The 19,953-nt window shown below is 50.3% G+C and overlaps 1 protein-coding gene across 4 annotated transcripts; it reads right to left on the bottom strand.

The window, feature by feature from the left end:
- Positions 1-227: 227 nt before the first annotated feature.
- LOC105466866 (ribosomal protein S14) lies at positions 228-5,825 on the bottom strand. 4 transcript variants are annotated; one of them, XM_071098224.1, is made up of 5 exons: positions 5,708-5,825; positions 3,608-3,758; positions 2,826-2,987; positions 1,518-1,703; positions 228-352 (listed from the first exon to the last, which is right to left on the bottom strand). In XM_071098224.1, exons 2-5 carry the CDS (start codon positions 3,754-3,756, stop codon positions 328-330), a joined length of 522 nt encoding a protein of 173 aa, XP_070954325.1. In that variant the 5' UTR covers positions 3,757-3,758; positions 5,708-5,825; the 3' UTR covers positions 228-327. The 4 variants fall into 4 exon arrangements, with proteins under 4 accessions (XP_070954325.1, XP_011714294.1, XP_070954324.1 ...); XM_011715992.3 differs by having other exon boundaries at positions 1,627-1,703; positions 5,708-5,809; XM_071098223.1 differs by lacking the exon at positions 5,708-5,825 and adding an exon at positions 5,492-5,683.
- Positions 5,826-19,953: the final 14,128 nt, after the last annotated feature.

The raw sequence follows: 19,953 nt of genomic DNA, 5'->3' as shown, positions 1-19,953 counted from the left end.
AAGAATTGGTCCATTTTTAGAACCAGCATCTCCACTCAAAACGAGGTCTCCAAAGCCTTGGTCTGCTTTAGATGACCAAGGCAACTTAATGCTGCAAGTAGCATGGAAAAGACCCCAAATGTAGCACGAGGATCTCAGCTCTCCTAAGGCTCCTTCTCCCAAGAAGCCAAATAGGAGCAAGAAATCAAATGCCCGAGTAGCCCCTGATGAAGGAGAAAAGACTGGAGTTCAAACAGTTTACACGAAGGCAATTTATTAACAGAAAATATTTTGAGGAGTCTTGTTCACAGACGGCGACCACGGCGACCCCCCTTCCTGCGAGTGCTGTCAGAGGGGATGGGGGTGACGTCCTCTGTGGAGGAAGAGAAAGCGTCATTGCCTGGAGCTGGATGGGAAGGGCCCCCAGGCCTCCCTAGACCAATGGCCTAACCAATCAGCAACAGATCCTGCTGCTCCCCAAATGACTCCCCAGTACATAACAGATGGATGTGAACGTGAAGCGGCCCCATCTGCCAGTTCCTCGAATTTCCTGACGTGGTCTTAACTCACTTTCCAGAAAGGGAAACAGGCTGAGAGGTGTGCAAGATGTCAGAGGCACAGGAGAAATCCAGCTTCTGACATTTAGCCCACCATCTTCTCTAGAGGAAAAACCCTTTGGACAGGGTAACTGCAACTGTCTCCTTTGCATTAAGTAAAACAATACTGAAAAAAGTCTGAAAAAATCTTTCAAGGTTGGGTGCAGTGGCTCATGCCTGTAATCCCAGCACTTTGGGCTTCGGGAGACTGAGGCCGGTGGAGCGCCTGAGGCCAGGAGTTCGAGGCCAGCCTGGGCAACATGGTGAAACCCCTCTACCAAAAAAAAAAAAAAAAAAAAAAAAAAAGCCAGGTGTGGTGGCACACACCTGTAGTCCCAGCTATTCGGGAGGTTGAGGTGGGGTGGTGGGAGGATTCCTTGGACAGATCTGCCCAAGAAGCAAAATTTACAGTGAGCTGAGATTGTGCCATGAACTCCAGCCCACACAACAGAGTCAGACCCCATCTTAAGAAAACAAAATTATCCTTCAAGTAGGACACGGTAGGAACTTTGGCCTGGGGCGTCAGCGTACATCTCTACTAACTGCACAGAAACAACGTGCAGGCAAGAACTAATGCCCCCTTCCTAGGAGCTGTAAGGAGCCAGGAAATCACAGGCATGAGTATTAATAATGGAGGCTGGCACCCCCCGACTTCATTTATGGTTGTCACACGGCTGGCATGCCCTACTGATATTTAGTGGGCAGATACCAAAAATGCTGAACATCCTACAATGCAGGAGATGGCACACACAAAATGCTCATTGCAATGCCGTCAAGAACGGAGGAAAGGACAATTCATCTCTTGTCAGTTTTACCGGCACCAGGCAGTGGAGGACAGAGATTCACAAATGAAACAGGACATTCACATCAAGGTGACAGAGGTAGTCAGGGAGAGATTTTTAAGTCAGAAGGTGACTTGTAGCCTCCCTTAACAAACTTAACTGCCAAAAGCGACCAGACCAGCCGCTGCACATCCACTGGGCACAGCATGTGCTTTTCGGGGCTGATGCTTCAAAACAGATCCAAGCATTAGCTAGAGGAGGGCACCTACCAATCCGCCCGATCTTCATACCCGAGCGGGCAAGGGCTCTGAGGGCCGACTGGGCCCCAGGTCCAGGGGTCTTGGTCCTAGAAAATGGAGGTTTAAGTTAAGAAAAGCCTGCGGCCCAGTCAATGAAAGATCTCCTTTCTAAGATTCCAACACCCCGCTAGTTCAGAGGTCTGCAAACTTTCTTTAAAGAGACAGGGCTGGGGACAGTGGTTCACATCTGTAATTCCAGCACCTTGGGAGGCCAAGGCAGGGCGGACTGCTTCAGCTCCGGTGTTTAAGACCAGCCTGAGCAACATGGTGAAACCCCATCTCCACAAAAATACACAATTTAGCCAGCGTGGTGGCGCTACTACTAGCAGTCCCGACTACTCGGGAGGCTGAGGTGGGAGGACTGCTTGAGCCTGAAAGGCAGAGACTGCAATAAGCTGAGACAGCACTGCTGCACTCCAGCCTGGGGGAGAGTGAGACCCTGTTTTTTAAAAAAAAAAAAAAAAAAAAAAGTCAGATGGTAAGTATTTTAGGCTGAGGGGCCACTATGGTTTTGTTGTATGTTCTGACCACTGTCCGGCCTGTTCACCTAATAGTCATCTAGTTTCATGCCCCTTCCCCCACCACCACTCAAGGCCAGGTCCTTCCCCTCTCCTACAGGACTCCACCTCTTCCCCTGACTGTACCTCATGCCACCCTTTCCTTCACAGGTGCCCAGGTTCACCCTCAACATCAAGACCTTTCTTTGCAGTTGTCTCTAGCTGGAATCCCCTCCTTTTGTCCTTCCTTCACTGGAAGAACTCTGGACTCATCGAGACCTTAGTTTAAATTACACTTTATCACCAACTCCTTACTTGTACTTCCCGGCATTTGTCACAAATGAAAAGCACATACTCCCTGGCGCTCTGTTGTTTAAAGTCTGACTCTCCTACCAGCCTAGGTCCCACACAAGGAGGGTAGAGACCATGTCTATGTTTCCTATGTTTCACCCATCACTCTCTTCTAGTACCTGAAACACAGCTCCTGGTATACAGTGGGTGCTCCACACTGAGCTGCTGGGGGTGTACAGAGGAGCCAATTATTAAATATGTATATGACTAAAATATCTTGTTCAAGGTCACAACGAAAAACCCAAACCTCAAATCCAGGTGCTCCAGCACCCAAGCCCAGCAGGTTTTCGACCACCTAGTCATCCCCTCCACGTCTCGTACCTATTTCCTCCTGTGGCCCGGAGTTTGATGTGTAGGGCGGTGATACCCAGCTCCTTGCACCTCTGGGCCACATCCTGGGCAGCCAACATAGCAGCATATGGCGAGGATTCATCTCGGTCTGCCTTCACCTTCATCCCACCAGTCACACGGCAGATGGTTTCTCTGGGGACAAAAGCACAGGGTCATTTCTTCCTTGTCCAAAAAGGAGTGCTTACGATATCCTAATGAGTGAAGAGCATCACAGCTCAGTCATGTTGGAGGATGATGGTCATGGGCTCTGCCCTCATGGAGTTCAGTCCAATGGGGTTGAATGGTCCAATATAGCTAAACTCAGCATTAACACTTTATATATCTACTTCTGCATTTAATCCTTACAATCACTCCACGAGGTAGACACTACTGTCCTCATTTTACATATGAGGAAACCGAAACTCAGAATTTGAGTGATTTCACACAAGTCACAACAACTTGCTAAATGGCAGTCGAACCCACATCCAGAGCTCACTTGCAGTCCACTGCTGCTCCTACAAAGGGAACTAAGGAAAGAAATTCCCAAGAAACCAAGGATTCAATAACCATCACACTATAAGGACAAAGAATGTGTCTCCTCTCTTGTAACCCCTGGGAAATCACAATATTTGTGGGCTAAATGGACAAGCATATTCTCTTACCTGGATAAAACAGCATTTCTTTAGAGAGAACCCCCTCCACTGCTAGCCCATCCCAGCCATTGCTTTCCTCAGCCTTTTGCCAGCTGGGTGCCTCTCCACCCAGGTACTCACTTGCCAGAAAGGTCAGTGACATGGACAAAAGTGTCATTGAAGGATGCAAAGATATGGCAGACACCAAATACATTCTCTCCTTCAGCCACCTGAGGTCCGAGGCTGATGACCTGTTCTTCCTTCTTTTCCTTCCCCTTTCGAGGTGCCATTTCTGAGTGGAAGGAAAAGAAACTCAAGGTTAACAGACAAAACATTTCCAGAATCCCTTTCCCCCGGCTATTAAAGAAAACCCTAAGTCTTGCTTCATGTCCCTGTCTTCTTCCATCCAGGACTCTGCTATATTCTCTCATCTCTGCCTTACTAAAAGTTCTTTCTCCTTGCACTCGGAGGGGTGTCAACTGTGGCCATATAGCAAAGTACCATGAGAAGTATTCTTTCCCCAGAAACTATCAACAGCGAAGCTCACAGCACCTACAGGATAGAAGCCTAGGGATCTAGCAGCAGATGCCTGAAGGCTGCATCCCAAAAGGCAAGAAGAAACCCAAGACCAATACCTACCCATGTACTGGTAACACCATTCCAAACACCCTTTATGGGGCGAGGGAGCTGCCTGACTCCTACATGAACTCCTCAGCTTAGAATTCAAGGGTCCCTTACCAACACAGCCCTCAAGCCTCTCATCTCCTGTTTTCCTGTGCTCCACCTGATCCCTTCAAAAGCCCAAAATGCAATTGATTTGACACCCACAACTATTTAGAACTAAATCTTTCACCAACATCAAATATCAAAGGCACTAAAATACATCCAAAAGGCAGGGAAATGGGAAAGACCCATCCCAGAAATCTGATGGGTCTCTGAGACCAAACAACTCTAACCTATTATGGCCTTATAAGTGCAATCATACTGTCACAGGATCTAAGGGAGGGAGAAACTGACAGGAGGAAGGCAGGTAAGAATGAATGAGAAAGTGGAAGACTAGGAGAAGACTGCTTCCTGCCTAAAGACCCAGGCCTTCTGAACCTCCTGGTGTTCAAAACAATTTAACATATTCAGAAGACACTAACGCCAATCGGTATCCTGCAGATGGTGAAGACAGAGTGTCTCAGCCTATGGTCACAGTAAAGACAGTGGCAAAACCAAACCTAGAAACAACGTGTCCTGACTCCCAGCCCAGCACTCTCTGCCTCCTGCCAAGGTGTCTCTACACCACAAATAACTACCCCAGTCTGTCTCAGGTGTTCCTAGACCTCTCCTGTGCCTTCCCTATATAAACTTTAGTGTGTGACCACAGTAAGTACTTCAAGTGTAAGTCTTGGGTGTACAAAGTTAGCTGTTCCTATCTTCAAATCAGGCTAATGAACACGACGAAGTGCGTTAACTATCGTAAGGAACGCGCCACAGAAGAGAAGACTAAGGTTCTACCTGGAGAAGCATAGAAAGGCTCCAGCAGATCTCAACTATGTAAGTATGAGTATGTTTCGGCATGGTGGCCATTCAGTAAATGCCAATTTGCCGTTTCTCCGTCCCTAACATCCCCTATAGTAATGAGCAGAGTGGTCATCGGGGGTATATAAATGCAGGGCAAGCACACAGCAAACATTGGTGCTGGGCCCTGAGCGCCTAGAACTTGCAACGTGCCCGACTCAGCAACGGAAAGAATTGCCCAGATTTAGAAGCATCCAATACAGGGCGAGAATTTTCCCTGCTTTCCTTCTTTGAATGATCACTACAAATCCATGGGATCGGTGCTACTGTTATTCCTATACTGCAGATGAGGAAATGAACGAGATTAGGCGCGGGCCTGCGATAATCAAGAAAAAAGTTGGCGAGATAGGGGTGGGAACCCACGTCTGTCCCGGGTTCGCTCAACTACGCTGTGCCCCTGAAACGAGGCCGTGGCCGTATTGCGGGGCCGAGGCCTTAAAAGGTTGGACCCGCACTCACCCTTACTTCGCAAGCTCCTCCCTGAAGCAAAACCGGCCTTCCGAGACCAGGCGCGAACTCAATCCCGAGTTGGCCAGGATCCAAGTGGGCCAGCCGCGCGTCTCTTGCCCGGCAGCTAGCTCAGTTCCCACGGAAAGACCCCAGTCTTTCGTTCCAAGCCCCACAGGGTCCCCTTGCTGCAGGATGCCCCCCGATTGTCGCGCCCGGGCCTCCTACCTGCACGTCGTCTCCAGACTCCAGACCGGAAAGAGAGAGTGGGAGAAGGAGGAGCGACGGGTCACTTCCGTGTCCCGGAAGTATACCTCTGAGGTCACGGGGCGAGGTCGGCTCCCGGAAGACGCCGCCATTATTGCTTCCAAAGAGTTTAAGACTCGTCATAGGGAAAGACGGTTTATTACTTAAGGGAGAGCGAAAAGAGGCAGAGTGGCTGGTTGTCGCTGCGAGCGGGTCTGCCTAAGCGACAGTACGAAGCGGCTACACCCGCGGGGTGAGGTGGACCTGTATTCCATGACGGCGGTGGCCTGGCTAGACAGACTTCCGCCCTCCTGACTCCCGCCCTGGCAGCCTGGGAGCGGCAGCGCCCCTTGTGTGGAGCAGGGGAATAACAACAACAAAACGGCATTAATTAAAGCCAGGGTGGTGCCTGCGTCTAGTCCCAGGTACTTAGGAGGCTGAGGATCGCTTGAGCCGAGTAGTTCGAGGCCAGCCTAGGCAACATAGACGGGGAAAACCACCGTGATCACGTACTTTGTCATACTATATAATGGGAAAAATAAGAATAAATTATTCAATATGTATTTACAGACCGGTCTGGGCTAAACAGTTTATATGCATTGCTTCATTTACTCCTCAAGACATTGTCACATTGTCAAATAGTTTTGATTTCCTTCTTACAGATAAAGGATGTTAACTGAGAGCACACCTTTGCAGACGGTTTGGAATTCTAGCTTCAAAGCCCATGTGTTTAATAGCTACTTCCACATAGCCCTTTAATAACTATATATATTTTAAATATTTATATATTTATGTATTTATATATATTTTTATATATGTGTATATATATAGTTATTAGAGGGCTATGTGGAAGTAGCTATTAAATATATATGTATATTGAGACGGAACCTTGCTCTGTGGCCGAGGCTGGAGTGCATTGGCACAATTTCGGCTGACCGCGACCTCCGCCTCCCAGGTGCAAGCGATTCTCCTGCCTCAGCCTCCCGAGTAGCTGGGACTACAGGCGCGTGCCACCACTCCCGGCAAAATTTTTTTTTTTTTTTTAGTAGAGACGGGGTTTTACCGTGTTGACTAGGGTGGTCTCGATTTTCTGACCTCGTGATCCACCCGCCTCGGCCTCCCAAAGTGCTGGGATTACAGGCGTGAGCCATGGTGCCCATCCTCTAATAACAACATTGAAGGACCTTGAAGGTTTGGGAGAATATGTTGGAGCTGTGGGGAAGGGCCAAGAAGTGTACCTCACAGAGCTAGGCAAGCAGTAGATACATTTTAGCTATATACTATATGTAATATTTATATGGACTATATACAGTATTTTTGGATTACATACTATATAAATATTATAGATATATTTTTTATATATTAATATATCCTGTGGCTGCAGCCTGGGTGACACAGCGAGACCCTGTCTCAAAAAAAAAAAAAAAAATTCACTCTGCTAAACTGAAAAACTCATCATACCTTCTTTTTTTTTGAGAGAGTCTGGCTCTTGTTGCCCAGGCTGGAGTGCAGTGATGCCATCTCGGCTTACTGCACCCTCTGCGTACTGCGTTCAAGTGATTCTCCTGCCTCAGTCTCCCGAGTAGCTGGGATTACAGGTGTGCACCACGTCACCCGGCTAATTTTTGTATTTTTAGTCGAGACGGGGGTTCCACCATGTTGTCCAGGCTGGTCTCGAACTCCTGACCTCAGGTGATCCACCCGCCTCAGGCTCCCAAAGGGCTGGGATTACAGGCATGAGCCATTGCACCCGGCCTCAAAATACCTTCTTGTTGCATTGCGTTTCTTCCATGATGAGTGACGTCAGACATCTCTTTACCGATTGTTTTAACCATTTGCATCTGTTCTGTGAAATGTCTGTATTTTTTGAAGGAGAGGACTTTTTTGTTTTAAGTAATGAGCTTCCCAATATGTTAGCAGAGACTGGAGTATTGTGGAGTGAGTTCCGCTTTGGTTAAGAGTTGTATTAAACAGACCTCCAAACCTCACATGGTTTCATGGAGGGAGCAGGCCTTGATCTTTTTTGTTTGTTTGTTTGTTTGTTTTGTTTGTTTGTTTTTTTTGAGACGGAGTCTCGCTCTGTCGCCCAGGCTGGAGTGCAGTGGCCGGATCTCAGCTCACTGCAAGCTCCGCCTCCTGGGTTCACGCCATTCTCCTGCCTCAGCCTCCCGAGTAGCTGGGACTACAGGCGCCTGCCACCTCGCCCGGCTAGTTTTTTGTATTTTTTTTTAGTAGAGACGGGGTTTCACCGTGTTAGCCAGGATGGTCTCGATCTCCTGACCTCGTGATCCGCCCGTCTCGGCCTCCCGAAGTGCTGGGATTACAGGCTTGAGCCACCGCGCCTGGCCAGGCCTTGATCTTATGGCTGAAGGCAGCCCACACAATCACCTCAGGACAAATGTTTCCACAGGGAAGCCTTATCTTTATCCCAGAAACCATCAAAGTCACTGCTTTCAAACTCCATTTTATTTAATCAACATATTTATTGTTTCTGCAGTTATTAGCTGTGAGTCTTTGGGCAACATTGTAACCTCTCTGGGCTTCAGTTTTCTCATCTGTGAAATAGGGATGATAATAGTATATTTATTTTTTTATTTTTTTATTTTTTGAGACAGAGTCTCGCTCTGTTGCCTTCTCCTGCCTCAGCCTCCCTAGTAGCTGGGTCTACAGGCACACACCACCACGCCTGGCTAGTTTTTTTGGTATTTTTAGTAGAGACAGGGTTTCACCATGTTGGCCAGGCTGATTTTGAACTGACCTCAGGTGATTCACCGCCCCCCTGCAGTCTTCCAAAGTGCTGAGATTACAGACGTGAACCACCGCACCCAGCCAATAATAGTACATTTTAAAATGTATATTGAAAACTGCGGGGCTCAGTGGCTCACACCTGTAATTCCAACACTGTAGGAGACTGAGGCAGGAGGATCACTTGAGCTCAGGAGTTGGAGACCAGTCTGGGCAACATGGTGAAACACCTTCTCTACAACAAATAGGAAAATTAACCAAGCATGGTGACCTGCGCCTATAATCCCAGCTACTTGGGAGGATCACCTGAGCCTGGGAGGTCAAGGCTGCAGTGAGCTGTGATCACACCACTGCACTCCAGCCTGGGCGATAGTGAGACCCAGTATATATATTTTTGAAATGTATACTGAAAACCTCTATCTTTTGTTTTTTGAGACGGAGTCTTACTCCGTTGCCCAGGCTGGAGTGCAGTGGCACGATCTCGGCTCACCACAACCTCCGCCTCCTGGGTTCAAGCAATTCTCCTGCCTCAGCCTCCCAAGTAGCTGAGATTACAAGTGCCCTCCACAACACCCAGATAATTTTTTGTACTTTTAGTAGAGATGGGGTTTCACCATGTTGTCCAGGCTGGTCTTGAACTCCTGACCTCAGGTGATCTACCCACCTTGGCCTCCCAAAGTGCTAGGATTACAGGCATGAGCCACCACACCCAGCTGAAAACCTGTACCTTTATTGGGTGCTTACTCTTTGTCAGGCACTGAGATACAATCATGGCATTTGAACTGAGACTTGAAAGTAAAGTAGGAATTAGCTATGTGAAGGTGTGAAGAATGGTCTGGGCAGGGAGAATAGAATATGCAAAGGCCCTGAGGTGGGTAAGTGTTTGGAGAGCTCAAGGAATTAAAAAATGGCCAGTAGTACTGGGGTGTTGTGAATAAGGGAAGAGGAATGGGGGCTGGGGCTAGAGGGGCGGCCCAGCCACTTTCTGTGGGGCCTCACCTCCCTGTTGCCCTGTCTGTGTTCCCCACCCCACCGCACTCCTGCACTGTCAACACTGCCAGCACAGGGGTGTGCTTACCCTCCCCTCTCAGAGCTCACACACTCAGGGAGCACTCACAGAGCACCTAGGATGTGTCTGATGTCGTAAATACTTGGGATACATCAGTGACGAAAACAATGGTCCCTACCCTCTCAAAGTCTACATTCTGGAAGGAAGGGCAGACATAATGTCTAAGTAAGTTTTCTATTATGTTAGAAGGTGGTCAGTCCCATGGAAAGAAGAAAAAGTTGGCTAGGCATAGTGGCTCATGCCTGTAATCCCAGCACTTTGCGAGGCTGAGGTGGGCAGATCACCTGAGGTCAGGAGTTTGAGACCAACCTGGCCAACATGGTGAAACCCCGTCGCTACTAAACATACAAAAATTAGCTGGGGGTGGTGGCAGGTGCCTGTAATCCCAGCTACTTGGGAGGCTGAAGCACAAGAATAGCTTGAACCTAGGAGGCGGAGGTTGCAGTGAGCTGAGATTGTGCCGTTGCACTCCAGCCTGGGTGACAAGAGTGAAACTCTGTCTCAAAGAAAAAAAAAGAAGAAAGAAAAAGTCAGGCAAGGCGAAGGGTACTGAAGGTCTGAGGAAAGGGGCGGGGTGGGTGGCTGAATTAAACGGAGAGGACCAGGCAGCCTTGCTGAGGAGAGATTTGAGCAGAGCTGTGAGGTGGAAGAGGGAGCCAGCCTTGCTGGTATTTAAGGGAAGATGGTTATGGGCAGAGGGAACAGCATGTGCAAAGCGCAGGGGCGGAAGTATGACTGGCATGTTCTAGGGACAGCAAGGAGGCCAGGGTGGCTGGTATGGCATGAGCCAGGGTGGGCAGGTGAGGAGATGTGACGAGAGGTCATTGAGGGTGGGGAGAGATTGTGTAGACCGTGTAGGCCTTAGAGTTCATTGGCTTTTACTGAGTGGAGCCACTGGAAGGTTTTAAGCAGAGAGTGACAGAACTGACTTCTGTATTAATAGGTGCACTCTGGGTGCTCTGTGGGGGAACAGACTCCCAGTGGGGTGGGGATGAGGAGCAAAAGTAGAAGCAGGGGTGAGGGGCAAAAGTAGGAGGTTTTTGCAATAAAGCAAGTGAAAGATATTGGTAGCTGAGATGGAGGAGGCATCGGTAGAGGGAGAAAGAAATCGTTAAGATTTGGTTTTATTTTGGAAATGGGGGCCGATCACTTCTCAATCTTTTGGCTAAGATTGAGTGAAAATGGTGGGTGAGTGCAGTGGCTCACGCCTGTAATCCCAGCACTTTGGGAGGTCAAAGTGGGTGGATCAATTGAGGTCAGGAGTTTGAGATCAGCCTAGCTAATATGGCGAAACCCCATTTCTACTAAAAATACGAAAATTAGCTGGGCGTGGTAGCGCACACGTATAATCCCAGCTATTCGGGAGGCTGAGGCATGAGCATCGCTGGAACTCAGGAGGCAGAGATTGAGATCGTACCACTGCACTCCAGCCTGGGGGACAGAGTGAGACTCCGTCTCAAAAAAAAAAAAAAAAAAAAAGAGAAAAGGAAAAAGAAAAGAAAGAGAAAATGGATCCAACAGGATTTACTGATAGATTAGACTAGACATGGGGCACGGGAAAAGAGTGTTATCAAAGATGATTCTAGCATTTATAGCTGGAGGAACCAGAAGAATGGAGTTGCCCTCAGCTGGGGTAGGGAAGGCAGAGGGTGGAGGAGGAGGTTTTTAGGGGAAGATCAGATGCCCACTCGTAGGCCTGAGTTTGAGCTGTTTATTACATATCCAAGTGGAGCTGTCAGAATGACAGCTGGGATAGATGAATCTGGAACTGAGAAGTGGATCAGGGCTGGAGGTGTAAATTTGGGAGTCTCCAGCATACAGATGGTATTTAAAATCACAAGACTGATTTTAATCACGAGTCCCACCAAGGGGCTGCGTGTAGATAAAGAAGAGGCTAAGGACTGAGCGTCGAGAACATGGGGATAAGAGAAGGAGAGAGCCAGGAAAATAAGCCGTGAACAGAAATGGGAGGAGACCAGGAGAGGGCACATCCAGAAGCCAACTGGAGAAATGCAATCAAAGAGAAGGGCGTGTGCACCTGTGCCATCGCACTTAGAGGTCAAGGATAACAAGGGCTGAGGATGACTGTTGGATGTAGCAACATGAAATACTGGGGACTTTGACAAGAGCAGCTTGATTGGGGGGCTGGGTGGGGGAGTGCAAAAATGTGAATGGAGTAAGAGAGGGAGGTGTGGACAGCTTTTTCCAATTTTTTTTTGTATGTATTTATTTAAAGACGGAGTCCCTCTCTGTCGCCAGGCTGGAGTGCAGTGGTGCGATCTAGACTCACTACAACCTCCATCTCCTGGGTTCAAGCAATTCTCGTGCCTCAGCCTCCTGAGTAGCTGGGATTACAGGCACACGCCACCACACCCAGGTATTTTTTGTATTTTTAGTAGAGAATGCTGGCCAGGATGGTCTCAATTTCCTGACCTCGTGATCTGCCCACCTCTGCCTCCCAAACTGTTGGGATTACAGGCATGAGCCAGCACACCTGGCCCAATTATTTTTTAAAAAAAATTTTAGGCCGGGCGCGGTGGCTCAAGCCTGTAATCCCAGCACTTTGGGAGGCCGAGACGGGCGGATCACGAGGTCAGCAGATCGAGACCATCCTGGCTAACACGGTGAAACCCCGTCTCTACTAAAAAATACAAAAAACTAGCTGGGCGAGGTGGCGGGCGCCTGTAGTCCCAGCTACACGGGAGGCTGAGGCAGGAGAATGGTGTAAACCCGGGAGGCGGAGCTTGCAGTGAGCCGAGATCTGGCCACTGCACTCCAGCCTGGGCGACAGAGCAAGACTCTGTCTCAAAAAAAAAAAAATTTAATTTTGTTATTTTTGAGATGGAGTCTCACTGTGTTGCCCAGGCTGGAGTGCAGTGGTGCAATCTTGGCTCACTGCAACCTCTGCCTCCCAGGTTCAAGCAATTCTCTGCCTCAGCCTCCATGTAGCTGGGATTAGAGGTTTGTACCACTGCACCTGGCTAATTTTTGTATTTTTAGTAGAGATGAAGTTTCACCACATTGGCCAGGCTGGTCTCGAATTCCTGACCTCAAGTGATCCGCCCTCCTCGGCCTCCCAAAGGCTGGGATCACAGGCGTGAGCCACCGTGCCTGGCCCTCATTTTTCTTTAAATACTGAGTCTCCCTATGTTACCCAGGTTGGTCTTGAACTCCTGGGCTCAAGTGGTCCTCCCACCTCGGCCTTCCAAAATGCTGGGATTACAGGAGTGATCCACCATGCACAGTTCCTTCATAGACAGCTCTTGAGTTTTTCTGCAGAGATGTGCCAGGGGGCAGATGGAGAATGGGGATGTGGGATCAAGAGGTTCTTTTTTTTCAAGGTTGCATCAATAACAGATATTTTAACACTGCTGGGAATAGTCTGAAAGTGAAGGAAAAACATGCCGGAGCCCTGACATTGAGCAGGCAATAGGTAAGGGCCTCTGCTGCACATGTGGAAGCATCGGCTTTAGGCAGGAGTGTGGACAGCTCACCTCAGGTGCTAATGAGGAAGGCAGATGGTGGGGGCAAATGTGGCAGCAGGAGCTGGAGAAAGTTCTCATCTGGGAATTGGAAAGCAAGCAGCTTCCTCTCAACAACCATAGGAGGTAGAAAATGTTTAATCCCCCCGTGTTATAACTGAGGACACAAGTAAAAGATCAACAGCTCTAAGTGGGGCACCAGGATCTGGGCCCAAGCAGTCTGACTCCAGAGCCCCAATTCTTGTAACCTCAGGTGCAGGCGTTTTGTAAGTATCTGTTGATTGGATGAAGGAAGAGCAGGGAATTATCCTGGAGCAAGCAGAAGCCAAGCCCTTTCCTGGATCCTCAAGCTCAACCTGGAAGCCCCCGTGCTCCCCATTCTCGGCAGCAGCTCATGCTTTCATTTTTCCAGGAGCTCTATCCCCTCCTCCCCTTGAAGGGTAGTTTGCAAATGGAACAGAGGAAGGGTGGGAAGAAGCTGTGGCTCAGACAGGGTGAGTTTGCTCACCAAGAAACACAGCCAGGAATCAGACACCAACTGTGGCCCAGGTGGTCCTGGGACTTGGAGGGGGGACCTTCTCAAAAGTGTTGGCTGCCATTAAGCTGTCTTGGAGTCATGGGTCTATTGCTGGTCTGAGCCCCAGAACACACATGAGCTCTGGTCTGCATGTGTAAGTGCGGCACACAAGGGAGAGCGGCGCTGTGTGTGTTGGGGATTAGGCCAGGTGCACACCCTGCAGGGAAGGAGGGGCTACAAAAGGCCTGGAGATGGCTCCCTCTGAAGCAGTGCCCCTCTAGAGACCTGCAGGCTCCGTCCTCCAGGGCTGTAATTCACCTGCTCCCGTGCTCACAGGACTCATACGCTGTCTGCAAGCAACTGATGGGAGCCCCTGTGTGCCCCAGGACCTGTCATCTCAGCCCTCAGCATACAGTGACTGCGTCAGGGCCTGCTGCCAAGGGGCTTTGTCTAGCAGGGAATATGGGCAAGAAACAAGGACAAAGTAAGGAACGGGGGAAACAGAGGGCTCTGGCTTGCTCAGGGGCCGCGCTGGAGGGCCCAAAATGGGAGTAGGAGCCAGCTGGGTCAGGAAGAAGAGGGTGGGAGAGAACTCCCAGCTCTCAAAACAGCCCGTGGTAAGGTCTTGAATCAAAGGGGAACTGGGATCATTCCAGGATTTGGGAGAAGTCCATGTGCTGAGGGGAGAGGGTGGGTGGGAGGTAAGATCAAAGGTTGGGCCTGGGCCTTGGGGGCGGTGGGTGAGAGGTCTCCATCCCTCTGACCCAAGGGAGGCAGATCCTCGGTTTGATCCTGGGCCCAACCCTGCCCGGTGAGGAAGGTCCGGGCGGGGTCCCGGGGTGCGGCCCCACCCACAGTGCGTGGAACACACGGGCGGGGAACGCCCGGTCTTCCCGAAGTGCCCTCTAGATGGCGCCGGATCTCCGTGCTGCAGGGGAAGGACCCGCCTCGGCCGGGGCAGGTACACGTGGAGGATGGAGGGTGGGCGGAAGGCGCAGGGTGAGGCGTCTGGGTTTCGAAGCCCAGATGGTTGGAACGTCCTAGGATGTGGTTGTGATGTGGCGACGGCCTTGATGTACATTCTCCCTTTGTGTCCCATTACACCCCGGGAGCTCAGATTGTTATTTACATTTTACTAAGCGAGAAGCTTTAAGTGGGAGGAGGTCAGGGCTGCGCCCAGGTCACTCAGCTGGTTCAGGGTGCAGTAAGTGGACAAAGATGGCACCCGGCCTCCGTGCGCCCTGCCTGCCGCAGGTCAGCTCGCAGAAGACCTGCACTTAGTCCATCCAAAGGGAAGGGCAGGACCCGATGGGCTGGCAGTGCCAGGGCATGAATCCCGAGTCATTTATTCATTCAGCGGGTTTATGGAGCACCTACTGTGTGCAAGGCACTAGTGAGCGATAAAGCAATGGATAACACAGACATGGGTCTCCTTCCCCATGGAAGGGACAACCTAATGGGGAGACAGCCGGGCATTGTACAAATAAGCCCGCCAACAACTTTATTATTAGAGATTGTGGTAAGGGCTATGAAGGAAATATGCACACCTGAGAAGGTTCCAAGGTAGGCTCACTATCGAGGTGGGCAGGGCTCAGCCGCAGGGAGGGCTCAAGAGGAGATATAGAAGCTGAGACCTGAAGCTTGAGAGGAGGGCTGGGGGAGCAGCCTTTGGGGCAGAGAGGACAGCCGTGCACAGGCTGCCAAGATTGGGAGGAGCCTGAGGAACTGCAAGGAGGCAGGGCTGGGGCCAGGAGCGAGGAGGTGGTAGGGCTGTCCCTGAGGGTAGGGGCCAGATCCTCTAGGACTGCTAAGGCCTGCCTTGTCAAGGAGTGTAGATTTATTATTATTGTTGTTGTTGTTCTTATTTTGAGACAGGTCTGCTCTGTCGCCCAGGCTGGAGTGCAGTGGTGCGCCCTCGGCTCACTGCAACCTCTGCCTCCCGGGTAGTTAGGATTGCAGGCACGTGCCACCACACCCGGCTAATTTTTGCATTTTTAGTAGAGACAGGGTTTCACCATGTTGGCCAGGCTGGTCTCAAACTCCTGACCTCAAAGGATCCACCCTCCCTGGCCTCCCAAAATGTTGGGATTACAGGTGTGAGCTACTGTGCCCCGCCCAGTGTAGATTATATTCTAATTGCATGGGAAGGCAGTGAAGAGCTTTAAGCAGGGAGCCACATGTTCTGATTTGTCTTTAGAAGTCCACTCTGGGCCAGACATAATGGCTTGCACCTGTAATCCCAGCACTTTGGGAGGCTGAGGTGGGAGGATCGCTTGAGCCCAAGGGTTTGAGTCCAGACTGGGCAACATAGCAAGCAAGACCTTGTCTTGCCGGGCACGGTGGCTCAAGCCTGTAATCCCAGCACTTTGGGAGGCTGAGACGGGCGGATCACAAGGTCAGGAGATCGAGACCATCCTGGCTAACACGGTGAAACCCCGTCTCTACTAAAAAATACAAAAAACTAGCCGGGCGAGGTGGCGGGCGCCTGTGGTCCCAGCTACTCCGGAGGCTGAGGCAGGAGAATGGTGTAAACCCGGGAGGCGGAGCTTGCAGTGAGCTGAGATCCGGCCACTGCACTCCAGCCTGGGTGACAGAGCCAGACTCAGTCTCAAAAAAAAAAAAAAAAAAAAGACCTTGTCTTTACAAAAAATAAAAATAAAATAAATGAAAGTCTACTCTAGCTTTAGAGAATCGGCTGAAGGTGAGCAAGAGGGAGCCGGAGGAGGAGGTGGAGATGGTCATGCTGGTGAGAGGTGCCCGGGGGGCTCATACTGGGATGGCAGCTGTGCAGATGGAGAACAATGGTCAGATCTGAGAGATACTTTGGAAGCAGAATCTGTAGAATTTTCAGATGAATTGGATGCAGGGGTGAGGATGATTGTAGGTTCTAGGTTTGAGCAACGGGTGGATGATGGGGCTATTAACCAAGGTGGGGAGGGCCAGGGGAGGTCACAACTTGGGTGGAGGCTGGAATCAGGCTGAGGCCCTGCTATTTTTGGAGGCTTCTGTGTGATATCTTAGTAGAAGGATGGGGCAAGCAGTTGGAGCTCATTGGAAAGCTCAGGACTGCTGATGCAACTTCAGAAGCCTCTAGGTTGCATTTCATGTCCAGGGATTGGATGAGATCCCTTCACGCAGCCCACAGTCTGGGAGGTAGTGAAGGCCCCATCACTGGAGGTATGCGGGACAGGTTGGCTGATGCCAGTCATGGCCACTAGAGAGAGGAGGCCTCTGTGAGGGGAGGTGGAACAAAATAGACCCTGAGGATGCCAGAGACCAGGACTCGGTGCCCCTGGGGCCACACGGAGGAGCTGGACATGCTGGCTCTGTCTCTTTGTCTGATTGAAGCCTCCTCTCCCTTTGGCACCCTTCCCCCACTACCATCTGGCAGGGCCCAGAGACACACAGACCCTGGGGTGGGGTGAGGGGCAGCCTCAGGGATGGGGCTGTAATTTCAGCTGGGGGCAGGGCTCCTGAGTCTCAGCCACCTGGTGTGAGGTTCCTCTTTCCGGCCCCTCCCCATGACTGTCTCGGCTGACAGCCCCACCCCCCACAACTGCAGCTACTCAGTACCTCTCAGGAGGAGGCCCAGCCCAGGGAGCAGCTCCCTGCTGTGTCCCACCTGGAAAGGCATTGAGTCAGGTGGCCCAGCATCCCTGGGGGTGGGGGAGGGAACTGGAGGGGCTGCCAAGCTTAATTAGTAGTTGTGAATCCCCGAAACCTGCATCTAGAGAGGCCCCCCAGACTTTCATCTTCAAAACCTCCCCACCAGCCTGGATGAAAGGGCCAGGGAGGGGCCAGTAAAGTATTAATGGTAATTATTAGTTTCACTAATAAGAAATGGGATTATCACCACGCTCAACAAGTTCTCCCCTCTTTGTCTACCTCTTCTCTCCTTCCTGTGGGCTCCTTTTTTCTTTCCTCTCTTCCTCCTCCTTTTTTATTTTTCTCTTTTTTAATTTGTAGAGATGTGGTTTCGCCATGTTGCCCAGGCTGATCTTGAACTCCTGGGCTCAAGCAATCCTGCCTCAGCTTCCCAAAGTGCTGGGATTACAGGCATGAGCCACTGGGCCCGACCCTTCTTTCTTTTCTTTCTTTTTCTCCTCTTCTCTAGGCCTTGCCACTTCCATCTGTCCTTGTTTCAAGGCCTGCCCCTCTCGGTTCCCTTGCTGTCTGTTGGGGTGTCGTAGGTACCAGGACATTCGGGGAACACCTGTGCTCGTCTGGGTTGCCAAGGGAGAGACATAAGGGTGAGAGAATATTGTTAGGATGTTGGTGTCCATTCATTCATTCATTTACTCATTCACTGTTTTATAAATAATAATTATTATTTTATTTATTTTTTGAGACAGAGTCTCTATCCCCCAGGCTGGAGTCCAGTGATGCAATCTTGGCTCACTGCAACCTCCAACTTCCAGGTTCAAGCGATTCTTCTGCTTCAGCCTCCCGAGTAGCTGGGACTGCAGGTGCCTGCCACTACTGGCTAATTTTTGTATTTTATTAGAGGTGGGGTTTCACCATGTTGGCCAGGCTGGTCTCGAACTCCTGACCTCAAATGATCCACCCACCTCGGCCTCCCAAAGTGCTAGGACTGCAGGTGTGAGCCACCGCGCCTGGCCACAAATAATTATTGAATACATACTGTGAGCCAAGCACTGGGTTGGGTGCTGAGGATTCGGTGCTGAATAGGACAGATAGCAGGGAAGTTGGACAGTAAACAGTAAGCTGACAAATAGACATAAGGTCACAGATTGTGGTGCAAACTATAAAGGGAATAAATTGCAGACAGGATGGAGAGCTGTGTGGGTGGCTACTTTAGGCTGGGGCACCAGGAAGGTGACATTTCAGCAGAGACCTGAATCATAAGGACTCAGTTATGAGGGAAGATTGGGAAAGGGTTCCTGACAGGAAGAACAGTCTTCGCAAAAGCCCTGAGCTTAGCATGAGGATGTGAAAGGAGGAGAAAGTGGCTGGGGGTAAGGGGGAGAACCAGGGGGAGAAAGAGTGAGATGAGCTGGGGACAGGGCTGGCACCACAGGCCTGTGACCTTTACAGTTGCACAGGGCCCATGCTTGGTTGAATGCACTGTAGTTGCTGTCCTGAAATTCTTTTTTTTTTTTTTTTTTGAGACGGAGTCTCGCTGTGTCGCCCAGGCTGGTGAGTGCGGTGGCGTGATCTCTGCTCACTGCAACCTCCGCCTCACAGGTTTGAGTGATTCTCCTGCTTCAGCCTTCTGAGTAGCTGGGACTACAGGCGCATGCCACCATGTCCAGTTTTGTATTTTTTGTAGAGATGGGGTTTTAGTATGTTGGCCAGGCTGGTCTTAAACTCCAGACCTCAGGTGATCTGCCTGCCTTGGCCTCCCAAAGTGCTGGGATTACAGGTGTGAGCCACTGCACCAGGCCTTGAAATTCTTTTTTTTTTTTTTTTTTTTTTTTGAGACGGAGTCTCACGCTGTTGCCCAGGCTGGAGTGCAGTGGCGCGATCTCGGCTTACTGTGGGCTCCGCCTCCCGGGTTCCCTCCATTCTCCTGCCTCAGCCTCCTGAGTAGCTGGGACTACAGGCGCCCGCCACCGCGCCCGGCTAATTTTTTGTATTTTTAGTAGAGACGGGGTTTCACTGTGGTCTCGATCTCCTGACCTTGTGATCCGCCCGCCTCGGCCTCCCAAAGTGCTGGGATTACAGGCTTGAGCCACCGCGCCCGGCCGAAATTCTTAATAATGATGGAACAAAGGCTTCTACATTTTTATTTTGCACTTGGACCCTGCAAATTATGTAGCTTGCCATGGTTGGGAGGTTGGCAAAATAACTGGGTGTCTGTGTGTGGAGATGTGAAGGCTGCTTGGCTGGTATTGAGTGAATGAATGAATCTGCTTTTGCAGAGTTCATCTGTGAGGCTGGCAGAGGGCCACCTTTGCCTAGACCAGGGGCTGCTGCTGTGCAGAGAGGGGTCACACTCAGACATGCCCCAGAGTGCCCCCCAAATCCTGCAGTAGCTGTTAGATTCTCCAGGGCCCACTGCCTGCAGGGTTCCCAGGGCTGTGTGCACCAGGCCTAAAGCAGCACCACGAACAGGTGGGTGAAGTCAGGCTTACCCCACCCCCTGCACTGGGAAACAGTAACTCCTCCACCTGAGGTGGAATCTTGCCTGTGAAGCCTCAGACTTTAGAGCCAGACAAACTTGAGTTCAAATCTGGCTTTCACATTCTGATTAGTGGATGTGACAAGTGTACTTTGTGCAGGTAATTTGCTTCTCTGAGCCTCAGTTTCCTCATCTGTAAAATAGAGATCACTACTTCTTAGAGTTGTTGAGAGGATTAAATGAGGTAATAAGAGGAAAGCTTTTGGCACAGTCAGAACTTAGAAAATATTTGCAATAATAATAGTATTATGGTGGCTCACGCCTGTAATTCCA

The sequence above is a fragment of the Macaca nemestrina genome, chromosome 6 (genome assembly GCF_043159975.1).
Source record: "Macaca nemestrina isolate mMacNem1 chromosome 6, mMacNem.hap1, whole genome shotgun sequence".
NCBI classification, from domain to species: Eukaryota; Metazoa; Chordata; class Mammalia; order Primates; family Cercopithecidae; genus Macaca; species Macaca nemestrina.
This window is presented reverse-complemented; position numbering and strand designations above follow the sequence as displayed.